Source organism: Canis lupus, chromosome 4, assembly GCF_011100685.1.
Source record: "Canis lupus familiaris isolate Mischka breed German Shepherd chromosome 4, alternate assembly UU_Cfam_GSD_1.0, whole genome shotgun sequence".
Classification (NCBI taxonomy): Eukaryota; Metazoa; Chordata; class Mammalia; order Carnivora; family Canidae; genus Canis; species Canis lupus.
In genome coordinates this window covers 15,747,333-15,759,582 of record NC_049225.1, presented here as the reverse complement: position 1 = coordinate 15,759,582, position 12,250 = coordinate 15,747,333, and the positions used below count along the sequence as shown (strand labels likewise).

Here is a 12,250-nt window from a genome sequence, read left to right as displayed (position 1 = left end):
CTAGGACTCAGATCATGACCTGAGCTGAAGGCAGACGCTTAACTGACTGAGCCACCCAGGTGCCCCATGAGAAAGCTTATTAGATTTATGATCAAAAATCATTCTCCCCTTTTTGAGGATACTGAATTTTAAATAAAAGAAGAGAGAAAAGAATTAGAGAACATGAATTTGGCTGAATGATCAAACCTGAAATAGATGGAAGTGATGGAAAAAATGGGAGGAAAAGTGAAGAAAGGACACAAGAAAAATAGGAAAAATGTTTTATGATCTTAACAACTGGGGCAATCCTTTTATTAACCACTCTTATATTCTATAGTTTTGACAGATCTTCTAGATGTGATGCATACCCTTAGAGAAAAATATGGTATTAAATCCCATTGTCAGTGCACTAACAAACAAAATATACAAGTTGGAAATTTTCCTGCAGTGAATGGTGTATCTCAAGTGAGTACAACTAATTATTGAAATGAAATGCATGGTTAATTAATTAGCTTTGATATTTGAGCTACAACTTAGGACTTGTGTTTTGTAAATTATGTTTTCTATGTTACTCTGAATAGTTGAAAAGGTAGTATTTAAAAAGTTTAATTCTTCTACCCTTACAGGTTTTACAGAATGTTCTTAATCACAGTAATAAAATTTCTCTGTGCATGCCTGAGTCTCAGCAGCAAAATAACCCTCAGAATTCTGAGAGTAATGGCAATAGCAGCCCTGGGAGTGACATAAGCACAGACAGCAAGTTAACTCCTCCAGAATCCCAGTCACCACTGCACTGGTTAGCAGATCTTGCAGAGCAAAAGTCCAGAGAGGAAAAAAAAGGTACATATAATAAAGTATATAATAGAAAACTATAATATAACCAACAATGCACATTAATGTATAATATTCACTTAGAACAATTTACATTTGACATTTGCTTGCATTATGCATGGCTTAGATTCAGCAAAACATTTGTTTTCTGTTGTTAGGAACTCACCTTCCTATGATTGTATCAAAATTAGTTACAGAATCATTTGTGGATGAGCATATCATTAAAACCACCAGGGCAGTAGTTTTGTAACTTAAACTATACTTTCTCCCTGTCTTAGCTATAGCATTTTTCATTTGTGACAGGTGCAAACTCAGCTACATGTCTAAGATATTGAGGAAGGCCTTTTCATATTCAAACTGTTTGACTCCATTTTGAAGGATCTAACCCATCCTCTGGTGTGTGTTCAGGTGAATAAATCACTAGTGCTACACTTTTTACCTCTCACTATCAAATGTTAGGGTCCCACTTTTTTCAGTACTTGAGCAGCATGCTTAATTTTATTTGAATTTTGTAAATGTTGTATTTCAGAAAACAAAGAATTTGCCCTTGAAAAGCAAATTAAAGAAGAGAGAGAACAAGACAATCCTGATTCTCCAAATAGCAGAACATCACCTCCTGCATCCCAGAATAATGAACAGGGTTCAACTTTACGAGATTTGCTGACCACAACTGCTGGCAAGCTACGTGTGGGTTCTACAGATGCTGGCATTGCCTTTGCCCCAGTGTATTCAATGGGAACCCCAGTGAGTAAGATGCCAGATTTTTGGTTTTCAAATGGACCTTAAATTTGGATGATTTGGGGATTTGGCTGTGAACTACACAATAAATAGATGCAAATGAAATAAAATTCACTTATTACTAAGCATGCTCCCAGTTGCATTATAAATCTCTTAGCTTAAAAGCTGGAGATTTTGGTTTTTTTCTAGGTTAAAAAGGTTGGGGGAGGGGCTTTTTATAGCAGAAGAGCCCTAAGATATTCCTTCAGAATTTGAAAACCCTGTATCTAGTAGGGGAAATAAACCACATGGATGTTATTAATATGTTTTGTTTTGTTTTGTTTTTTACTTAAAACACTTGGTAATCAGTTTTTATCTTAATTATGCACCATAAGAAAATAAAAAGCAATAATTGCATAGATAGGCACAAATTTTTACTGATCTTTAAACATATATGGGAGATTCCAACCATCTAACTTTACTCTGCCCCAGTCCTAAAGGAATATAAAAGGCCACACTTAGTTTCTTGCAGACCTGATCATTTCTCACATGGAATACCACCAAACTTCTGGTTTCTATCTTTTAGGAACAACATAGGGACTCTAGATCCATATCCACTGACATGATTACATTTTCTTGAAGGTAGTTAAAATGTTTGCGTTGGTTGTTTGCTATATTAGTAGTAAACCAAAGTGAAAGTTTAAAGATGTATACATTTCCTCTCAAAATACAACTTTTTCCCTTATAGAGTGGCAAAAGTGGAAGGACTATGCCAAATATTCTTGATGACATAATTGCTTCAGTTGTTGAAAACAAAATTCCACCAAATAAAGCCTCTAAGATAAATGTAAAACCAGAGCTTAAAGAAGAGCCTAAAGAGAGCAGAAAATCATCCATGGAGGAAAACAATAAATTGTACAGTGACATACCACATTCTTGGATCTGTGAGCAGCATATTCTGTGGCTTAAGGATTATAAAAATATTAATAATTGGAAGCTTTTCAAAGAGTGTTGGAAACATGGACAAGTGAGTATTTTAAGTATTTAAGCTGGTTGGATAAGTTCACGCATTTGGAAGTAAGATATCAAAAACAAAAACTAGAATTACTGTTTCTGAATTCTTATTTTTTGGTCAGACATGAATAGGGAAGCATTGATTGTTTGACATTATATTGTTTAGCTGTCATGTCAGTCAACAAACTTTTAATAAAGCTGTGTATTAACAAAATTTGGTACTTCCTTTTTTTTTATTTGTAGTTTAGTCCACTTAACAGATCCATATCTACTAATAAATGTTAATACTAGAAGCATTTGCCTTGCCTTTAATGTTCATTCAGAGAACATGTATTTATACGTCAGTTCATCAGATCCTGAATGACATTATTGAATTCTGTTAAAATGAAAATGATTTTCTCTTTGACCAAAGTTTTGATAGAATGATAGGCATTTCACATGGCAGTTTGTCGCATTAATGCAGAAATTGTGAACAAAATTAAGAATTTGCATGGCTTAGCATTATGTTTTTTTCTTGGTTTCTGGAAAACATCATTTGCAATTTTATTTTTATTCATTGATAGTTTTTGAGCACGTAATAAAATCTACTCTTTATACTAGCTATTAATATAAAAATGAAAAAAATATAAAAATGAGTAAGTTATATAAAAATCAGTAAGATAGTAAACTATTTTATATTTTAGTACCATGATTCATAATCTTGTTAGATTGGTTCACTAATCCTTTTCACAATGTGAAGAAATCTTGCTCCCTTTCTCCCCAGAAAAAAATCATACCCTTTTGTTGCACATACACAATATCTAGCCTTTTTTTGTTTTCTGGTTGGCTTTCCTTGAAGCACTGATGCCACTGGTGGGTCATAATTTAGACCACTTGATTAGGTGTGTGCTTGAACAGTCACATAAATATATATATATATATATATTTTAAAGGTTTTATTTATTTATTCATGACAGAGAGAGGCAGAGACAGAGGCAGAAGGAGATGCAGGCTCCATGCAGGGAGCCCGATGCGGGACTAGATCCCAGGTTTCCAGGGTCACACCCCGGGCTGAAGGCGGCACTAAACCGCTGGGCCACCGGTGCTGCCCACATAAATATTTTATTTATTTATTTATTTATTTATTTATTTATTTATTTATTTATTTTAATAAAATGTATTTATTCATGAGAGACACAGAGAGAGAGAGAGGCAGAGACACAGGCAGAGGGAGAAACAGGCTCCATGCAGGGAGCCTGACATGGGACTCGATCCCAGGTCTCCAGGATCATGCCCTAGGCTGAAGGCAGCGCTAAACCGCTGAGCCACCAGGGCTGCCCCACATAAATATTTTAATAAGTACATTAAATATCCTAAGAACTTTGTTAACGTGCTATAAAAACCCACAAGAGAGAATGACCAGGCTTGAGTACTAATTCAGAAAGGCTAGTCTGAATTGATGCCTCAAGGATTAAGTAAAATTTTTCTAGATGTGAACAAGAGGTTGGAAATAAACAAAACCATCATGTGCTTGGGATACTGCTAAGTAGTTTTGTTTGCCTGGAACATAGATAAAAGAATTCTATAGGATAATAACGAGGAAATGGTAGTTACGGTTATGCTTATGAAGGGCCTTTTGGTATTTTACACTAAGGAGTTTGAATTTTATCCTGTAGATGATAGTTTAAATTGAGGAGTCAAAGTAATAGGATTGGCATTTTAAAATAACTGACAGCAAAGCAGATTGGAAACTGACTTAAAGGGATCCCTGGGTGGCGCAGCGGTTAAGCGCCTGCCTTTGGCCCAGGGCGCGATCCTGGAGACCCGGGATCGAATCCCACATCGGGCTCCTGGTGCATGGAGCCTGCTTCTCTCTCTGCCTATGTCTCCGCCTCTCTCTCTCTGTGTGACTATCATAAATAAATAAAAATTTAAAAAAAAAAAAAAAAGAAACTGACTTAAAGGAAGATAAGGCTAGGGGCAAGGAATCAAAATAGGAAGATTTCCAGTTTTTCAGAAAGATGATGATGTTAGCATAAGAATTCTGCTTGAAAATATTCTAATGTACTACATAACTTGCCTCTTGTTTTTTTTTTTTTTTTTTTTTTTTTTACCAGTATGATTATCATTAGAAAGATTGGCATAGGGCTGGATAGGAATATTATTGGATAGCCATACTAAAGGCTGAGAATTAATATCCGAATTGCCAACAATAGTTAATTATCTAATAGTTGAATCTATTTTTAATAGTGGAATATTCTATTATTAGCCCGTTGAAGAGAAGTTTAATGGAGTGGTCCTCCAAGTAAAGTAGTTAACCAGAATTAAGGTTATTTTTGTTGTTTTTCTTTAATTTTGAGATATTTTTTGTGATAAGAACCCTAGCTAGAGGTTATTCTGCTCTATGGTTCCCAAAATAAAATTATCTTAATGAAGTTTAAGATAACTTAATAAATGTTGTATTTTACAAGAGACTCTCAAGTCACAACTTTCTTTGTTCTCTATATCCCAGATTTTTGCTTCTTATTGTAATAAAAGAATTTTAAAAACTGAAAACCTTGAGGATAGCATATCAGAGCATTGTAGAGGTTTTTTTACATCAGCATTGGAGTTTTAGAAGCTTTAAATCTTCAGTTGTTTTTGGGTTAGGTAGCCTTGATGGAATTCAAATTTATATGATTTCAAAGGAAAGGTTTACTTTCAGGGAATTAGCCATTAAGCTTGAAACTTAATATTTTGCCTGGTTTAATATTTTTATTTATCATAATCCTTGTGGAGGTAAAGAACATGTATATGTGTTTCAAGTGATACAAATTATGTTTTAAGCTCAAGGACTGTATTATTTTATTAAAATTTTATTATATATATTATACAGATATATGAGTAGGTTATGTTCTATCATCAAAAATAAGTCTATAAATAAAGCAGCCAAAAATCCATATTTATCCTGCCTAGAACTGAAGTCTTTAATATAGCCTTTAGGACTTCATTCCTGAAAATTTACTACATGGTAATTTTATTTATTTATGTATGTATTAATTTATGTATTTATTTATGTATTTATTTATTTTACATGTTAATTTTAATTTTAAAAAAATGGCGATGTATTCTACATGGCATTTTCTCATTACCTTTTCTCTTTGCCAGCATATTATGTACATCTTTCCAGGTTAGGGACTATTTGCAATAGTTCCTTTTATTTTCACGGTTTGTCGGTAGTCCTAAAACTTAACATGTTATCTGTTTGTTGTATGTGCGTTATAAAATTGAATTTTGGAAGTGTCCATATACCTTTTAACTTACTTATTGATCTATCTATTTATTTTTAAGCCTGCAGTGGTTTCTGGTGTGCATAAGAAAATGAACATTAGCTTGTGGAAGGCGGAATCAATTAGTCTTGATTTTGGAGACCACCAGGCTGATCTCCTGAACTGCAAAGACAGCATAATTTCAAATGCCAATGTTAAGGAATTCTGGGATGGTTTTGAAGAAGTTTCAAGTATGTTGCTTTTTTGTTTGTTTTACTGTTTTCTGAAACATAATCCCCCCCCCATTACAAATTACAAATATGACTTAAAAGATTTTTAATCTTTGAAACTTCTATATTCTTTGGCTTTTAATAAAGAAGAGACAGATACTTGGGAACAAGAGATTGGGTCTTATTCCTTGGTTCCACCCCTAATTTCCTTTGACCATAAATAAATAATTAATTTATATTGTGTTTCCCTATTATATAGGGGGTATTTTTGGCAACACTGTAAACCTTTGAGAATTACATAAGTTATGTAAAACACTTAGAAAATTAAAAGTAAAAATGTAAGACTAACTTCAATAACCCCTGTAAACAGACTTTTAAAGAATATTTTTGCAATATTACAGATATCTAAATACATAAGGAACAGGAGTCCTAATACTGTATAAGTACATAAGAAGTTAAACTCAGTAAGCAAGCATTCATTAAATACCTACTGTATGACAATCAAGTCATTCATTTTACATCTCTTCCTTCCTCTCCAAACATTAATAAAAATTAAAAGGCAGAGATTACCTTTTAATAATAAACTGCATTCTTTATAGAACGACAAAAAACAAAAAGTGGAGAAACAGTTGTTTTAAAATTGAAAGATTGCCCTTCAGGAGAAGACTTCAAGACTATGATGCCAGCAAGGTATATATTTTAAAACTTGTTATTTTAACTGTTGGGTTTTTGAAATTGAGCTGAGAGTATCCCCAGAAGAAGCATAAGGAATTCTACGTATTTGACCTTCAGGCATTTTCTTTGCCAATTAAAAATAAATTAAGAACAAAACCCAATCTCTGTAGTCTCAGCCGGATAAAGTCTTTATGTTGGGATTTAAAAGAAAGAATGCTAATATCTCAAAGGACATGGAGTCCTGTTTGGGATCTCCCTTCTCTTGGTGTTTTTAATTTGCTGTGATTAGAGAAACAGAATTGCAGTTTTAGTCAATCATTTCTTGCCCTTGTGTTAGGCATTCATTTAAACTTAATGAAGTCAAGGAAAGTGTTGCTTGTCAGAAACCTTATGGAAAGGTTGTATTATGTTTTCAGCAACCTGAAAATTGTGTATATGAAAGCATGTAAGAATGTAAATCTGTACTCAAAAAAAGTCCATGTTGTTATTCTTCAGATATGAGGATCTTTTAAAAAGTCTGCCATTGCCAGAATATTGTAATCCGGAAGGAAAATTTAACTTGGCCTCTCACTTGCCAGGATTTTTTGTACGCCCTGATCTAGGACCCAGATTGTGCAGTGCCTATGGTAGGTATATATTTGCATTTTCATGAACTTGGAATTATATGAAATTTTAACTTCTGTCCAACAATAAATTGTCTAATGATATTTAGGTTCTACTAAATCTGTTTTTTAGCAATCCATTGAAATCTTTTTTTCCTATCAAACAGTATATTAGAAATTAATAGCCAATATAGTTAAGTACTTGCTAATTCCTTGCAAGATATTTACATTTTCTATTAATTTGATTTTTATGAAAATTTATTGGATTGTGGCTCTTGAGGAGGTTTTGGAACAAGTAAACCTAAAGCTCAAATTACATTTAACAAATTTTCCTCATAGAGCTGATTTTAGAGGGAATATGTAAGACATTCAGTCCAATAAAATTTTGTTTTTTACATAGGTGTAGCTGCTGCTAAAGATCATGACATAGGAACAACAAATCTCCATGTTGAAGTTTCTGATGTTGTAAATATTCTAGTCTATGTTGGCATAGCAAAGGGAAATGGCATTCTCTCAAAAGCAGGTAAAGAAACTTGAAAAACAGTGGTCTTTGAAATGAAATTGAATAACCACATACACACACACACACAAAGATTTATTATCCAGAGTGTCAAGCCTCTGAGTAAATAGCAAGGATTGCAAAAAGAATTGCAGTGGATATATGGGTATTCTAATCTTTATTACTTTAAGAGTGCTAGATTTACCTTTTTTCAATATAATAGGAATTTAAATTTTAAGAATGAATATATTTATTTGCTCCTTTTCTATCTTTAAATGTTCCATTTGTGAAAATATACTCTTAGGCTTACTTTTTATTATAAACACTTTATTAGAGAATAGAAACTGGGTCCTGGGGTTCTGAAGATGATTTAAGATTTGGTTTTTGCCTCAGGCATTCTTCATTTTTTCCCCATCTATCAGAGAGAGAAGGGATATTTTCTCCTAAATAGACATAACCTTTCTATCCAGTGTATATAGGTCTTAGATTTCATCCTCTGGATTTCTTTCTAAAACCTTGTTCCATCTGCTAACCCCTTCTGTATGTAAATAGATGTTTAAACCTTTCCTCTCCACTGGCTTATCTTCTTCAGGATAGGAGTGCACTCTAGACTGTTCTTTCTCAGAAGAAAACCTTCAAATCTAGTCTTCCTAGCCACCATCCTATAGCTCCTGTCTTTGTAACAAATTCTTTGCTGTCTTTGTCAACTCTTAGTCACATTTAAAAAGCAGGTTAGCCAAAAAAAAAAAAAAAAAAAAAAAGGTTGGCCTTATACCTGCTGCCTCACTGAAATTACTATTGCTGCAGCCCTCCCTAATATTCACAATTGAATCAGTGTTTTCATTGGTTTCTTTCTGGTCTTCTTAATGCTTGCCCCTCTAAAATAAATGGCACTGTTAATTACAGTCACTGCCTATTCTTCAAATACTGCCCTTGGCTTCTGTGATACTACTCCCCTAGTTCTTATTGACTAACCTTATGGAATCCCAAGGCTTTTCTAGAGTCAGAGAATTTTTTTTTTAACATTTTCTAGTTTATGTGTACTTCATGTGAAATTCTATGCATGACCCAACCACCATATCCATCACCAGTTCTTTTTTTTTTTTTTTAATTTATTTTTTATTGGTGTTCAATTTACTAACATACAGAATAACCCCCAGTGCCCGTCACCCATTCACTCCCACCCCCCGCCCTCCTCCCCTTCTACCACCCCTAGTTCGTTTCCCAGAGTTAGCAGTCTTTATGTTCTGTCTCCCTTTCTGATATTTCCCACACATTTCTTCTCCCTTCCCTTATATTCCCTTTCACTATTATTTATATTCCCCAAATGAATGAGAACATATAATGTTTGTCCTTCTCCGACTGGCTTACTTCACTCAGCATAATACCCTCCAGTTCCATCCACGTTGAAGCAAATGGTGGGTATTTGTCATTTCTAATAGCTGAGTAATATTCCATTGTATACATAAACCACATCTTCTTTATCCATTCATCTTTCGTTGGACACCGAGGCTCCTTCCACAGTTTGGCTATCGTGGCCATTGCTGCTATAAACATCAGGGTGCAGGTGTCCCGGCGTTTCATTGCATTTGTATCTTTGGGGTAAATCCCCAACAGTGCAATTGCTGGGTCGTAGGGCAGGTATATTTTTAACTGTTTGAGGAACCTCCACACAGTTTTCCAGAGTGGCTGCACCAGTTCACATTCCCACCAACAGTGTATGAGGGTTCCCTTTTCTCCGCATCCTCTCCAACATTTGTTGTTTCCTGCCTTGTTAATTTTCCCCATTCTCACTGGTGTGAGGTGGTATCTCATTGTGGTTTTGATTTGTATTTCCCTGGTGGCAAGTGATGCAGAGCATTTTCTCATATGCATGTTGGCCATGTCTGTGTCTTCCTCTGTGAGATTTCTGTTCATATCTTTTGCCCATTTCATGATTGGATTGTTTGTTTCTTTGGTGTTGAGTTTAATAAGTTCTTTATAGATCTTGGAAACTAGCCCTTTATCTGATATGTCATTTGCAAATATCTTCTCCCATTCTGTAGGTTGTCTTTGAGTTTTGTGGACTGTATCCTTTGCTGTGCAAAAGCTTCTTATCTTGAAGTCCCAATAGTTCATTTTTGCTTTTGTTTCTTTTGCCTTCGTGGATGTATCTTGCAAGAAGTTACTATGGCCGAGTTCAAAAAGGGTGTTGCCTGTGTTCTTCTCTAGGATTTTGATGGAATCTTGTCTCACATTTAGATCTTTCATGCATTTTGAGTTTATCTTTGTATATGGTGAAAGAGAGTGGTCTAGTTTCATTCTTCTGCATGTGGATGTCCAATTTTCCCAGCACCATTTATTGAAGAGACTGTCTTTCTTCCAATGGATAGTCTTTCCTCCTTTATCGAATATTAGTTGCCCATAAAGTTCAGGGTCAACTTCTGGATTCTCTATTCTGTTCCATTGATCTATGTGTCTGTTATTGTGCCAGTACCACACTGTCTTGATGACCACAGCTTTGTAGTACAACCTGAAATCTGGCATTGTGATGCCCCCAGATATGGTTTTCTTTTTTAAAATTCCCCTGGCTATTCGGGGTCTTTTCTGATTCCACACAAATCTTAAAATAATTTGTTCTAACTCTCTGAAGAAAGTCCATGGTATTTTGATAGGGATTGCATTAAACGTGTATATTGCCCTGGGTTCCATCACCAGTTCTTTATCTAAAGCCAAGAATGCATCTAAAGCTTAATGATTTGGTGCTGAGGACATGAGGGTTCCTATAGTATTCACAGTATTTGACAGCTTCTGTAAAACACAACCTAAATTCCCCCAAAACTAGAAACTCATTTTTATATGTTTCTCAGCTTCCTAAATTGACACTTGATTATAATTGATAAACTCTTTGCCTCCCCTACTCCCAAGAATTTGAGAGTTAGGCACAGTTAGGTTGTAGTCCCAGCTCTAAAACAAAAATGTGTGACTTATGGTTCAAATTGCTTATTTTTTCAAAGCCTGCGATGACACAGAGTTAATTATCTCTTTTGTACCTCATTGTACTTGTTCAACCCCTATAGCATGTATTCTAAAATACAGAAATTATACCTGTTTTTCTCCTCTATTAGTCTTTCATGTCCTTAAAGCCTGAGACTTCATTATCAATTTTCGGTTCTGCTCACCTCCCATCCCTCGTTTGTAATGTAGGATTTGGTCTTTTGAGAAAACATTCATCATTTTAATCCATGGCTGTCTTTATCTAAAGATTTTTGCATTTCTTTATAGATATCATAAAAGAAAGTGTTTTAGGGTTAATGTTTAAAACACCCCAAGAAATACTGACCTACTTAAAGCATGTGCTTTTTCCTTCACCTATAATGGCTCTCATACCTCCTTGTCTCCCTGGCAAATACCTTCAAAGTGTAGCTCATACTGTCTTCTCCCTCTAGAGGCCTAAACTTTCTCTTCCCCAATAATCCCGTCTTTTTTTTTTTTTTTTTTTTTTTTTTTAATTTGAGAGAGAGACCATGAGTAATGGGGAGTGGCATAGGGAGAGGGAGAAGCAAACTCCCCATTGAGCAGGGAGCTGATGTGGGGCTCAATCCCAGGACCCTGAGACCATGACCTGAGCTGAAGGCAAACACTTAACCGAGTCACTCAGGTGTCCCACCCCTCCTCCCTTTTTGTAATTCACAGAGCAGTAAAATTTAAAGAAAAAAAAAGTGGGGGGAAATCATTCTGAGGTTGCCAGTTTATAATTTTGTTAATACATAACATTTGAGAACTGAACCAGTCTTTGTGTACCTTTCGTACTCCTGTGATTGCATTTACCTCACTGTGGTTTTTTTGTTTATTTTGCTACATTTATTAATACTCTATTTTCCTCTGTGAAGTCTTAACTGGGTCTTTGTTTAGCTCTAATCCCCAACATTCTACAACAGTGTCTGGCATACATTGTAAACACTTAATGTCAAGTAAAGAAATCCTTGCTTGCTTCTCCCTCTGCCTATGTCTCTGCCTCTCTCAGTGTCTTTCATGAATAAATAAATAAAATTTTTTTTTTTTTAAGATTTTATTTATTTATTCATGGGAGACACAGAAAGGGAGAGCGAGGCAGAGACACAGGAAGAGGGAGAAGCAGGCTCCATGCAGGGAGCCTGATGTGGGACTTGATCCCAGGACTCCAGGATCATGCCCTGGGCCAAAGGCAGGCGCTAAACTGCTGAGCCACCCAGGGATCCCCTAAATAAAATCTTTAAAAAAAAATCCTTGCAATCAACTTTAAACATAAAAAAGAATTTACTGTTACAAATTAGGAAACACCTGATGTATTCTTTGTAGCAAGCAATAAATTTCTTTGACTCTCAAAAGAACATTCCTTTAAAATATTCGCTGTAGTTGGGGCACGTGAGTGACCCAGTCAGTTAAACATCCAACTCTTGGTTTCCACTCAGGTCATGATCTCAGGGTCATGAAATCGAGCCCTGTGCCGGGCTC

The 12,250-nt window shown here is 35.1% G+C and overlaps 1 protein-coding gene across 5 annotated transcripts in view; it reads left to right on the top strand.

The window, feature by feature from the left end:
• JMJD1C (jumonji domain containing 1C) overlaps window positions 1–12,250 on the top strand; it is a 322,913-nt gene that overhangs the window by 297,263 nt on the left and 13,400 nt on the right. For all 5 annotated transcript variants that reach the window (XM_038534062.1, XM_038534059.1, XM_038534058.1 and 2 more), the window contains 8 exons: window positions 317–444; window positions 606–819; window positions 1,340–1,554; window positions 2,276–2,554; window positions 5,851–6,019; window positions 6,598–6,688; window positions 7,169–7,299; window positions 7,676–7,798. In XM_038534062.1, coding sequence (XP_038389990.1) covers window positions 317–444; window positions 606–819; window positions 1,340–1,554; window positions 2,276–2,554; window positions 5,851–6,019; window positions 6,598–6,688; window positions 7,169–7,299; window positions 7,676–7,798 — 1,350 coding nt within the window. The remainder of the gene's footprint in view (window positions 1–316; window positions 445–605; window positions 820–1,339; window positions 1,555–2,275; window positions 2,555–5,850; window positions 6,020–6,597; window positions 6,689–7,168; window positions 7,300–7,675; window positions 7,799–12,250) is intronic.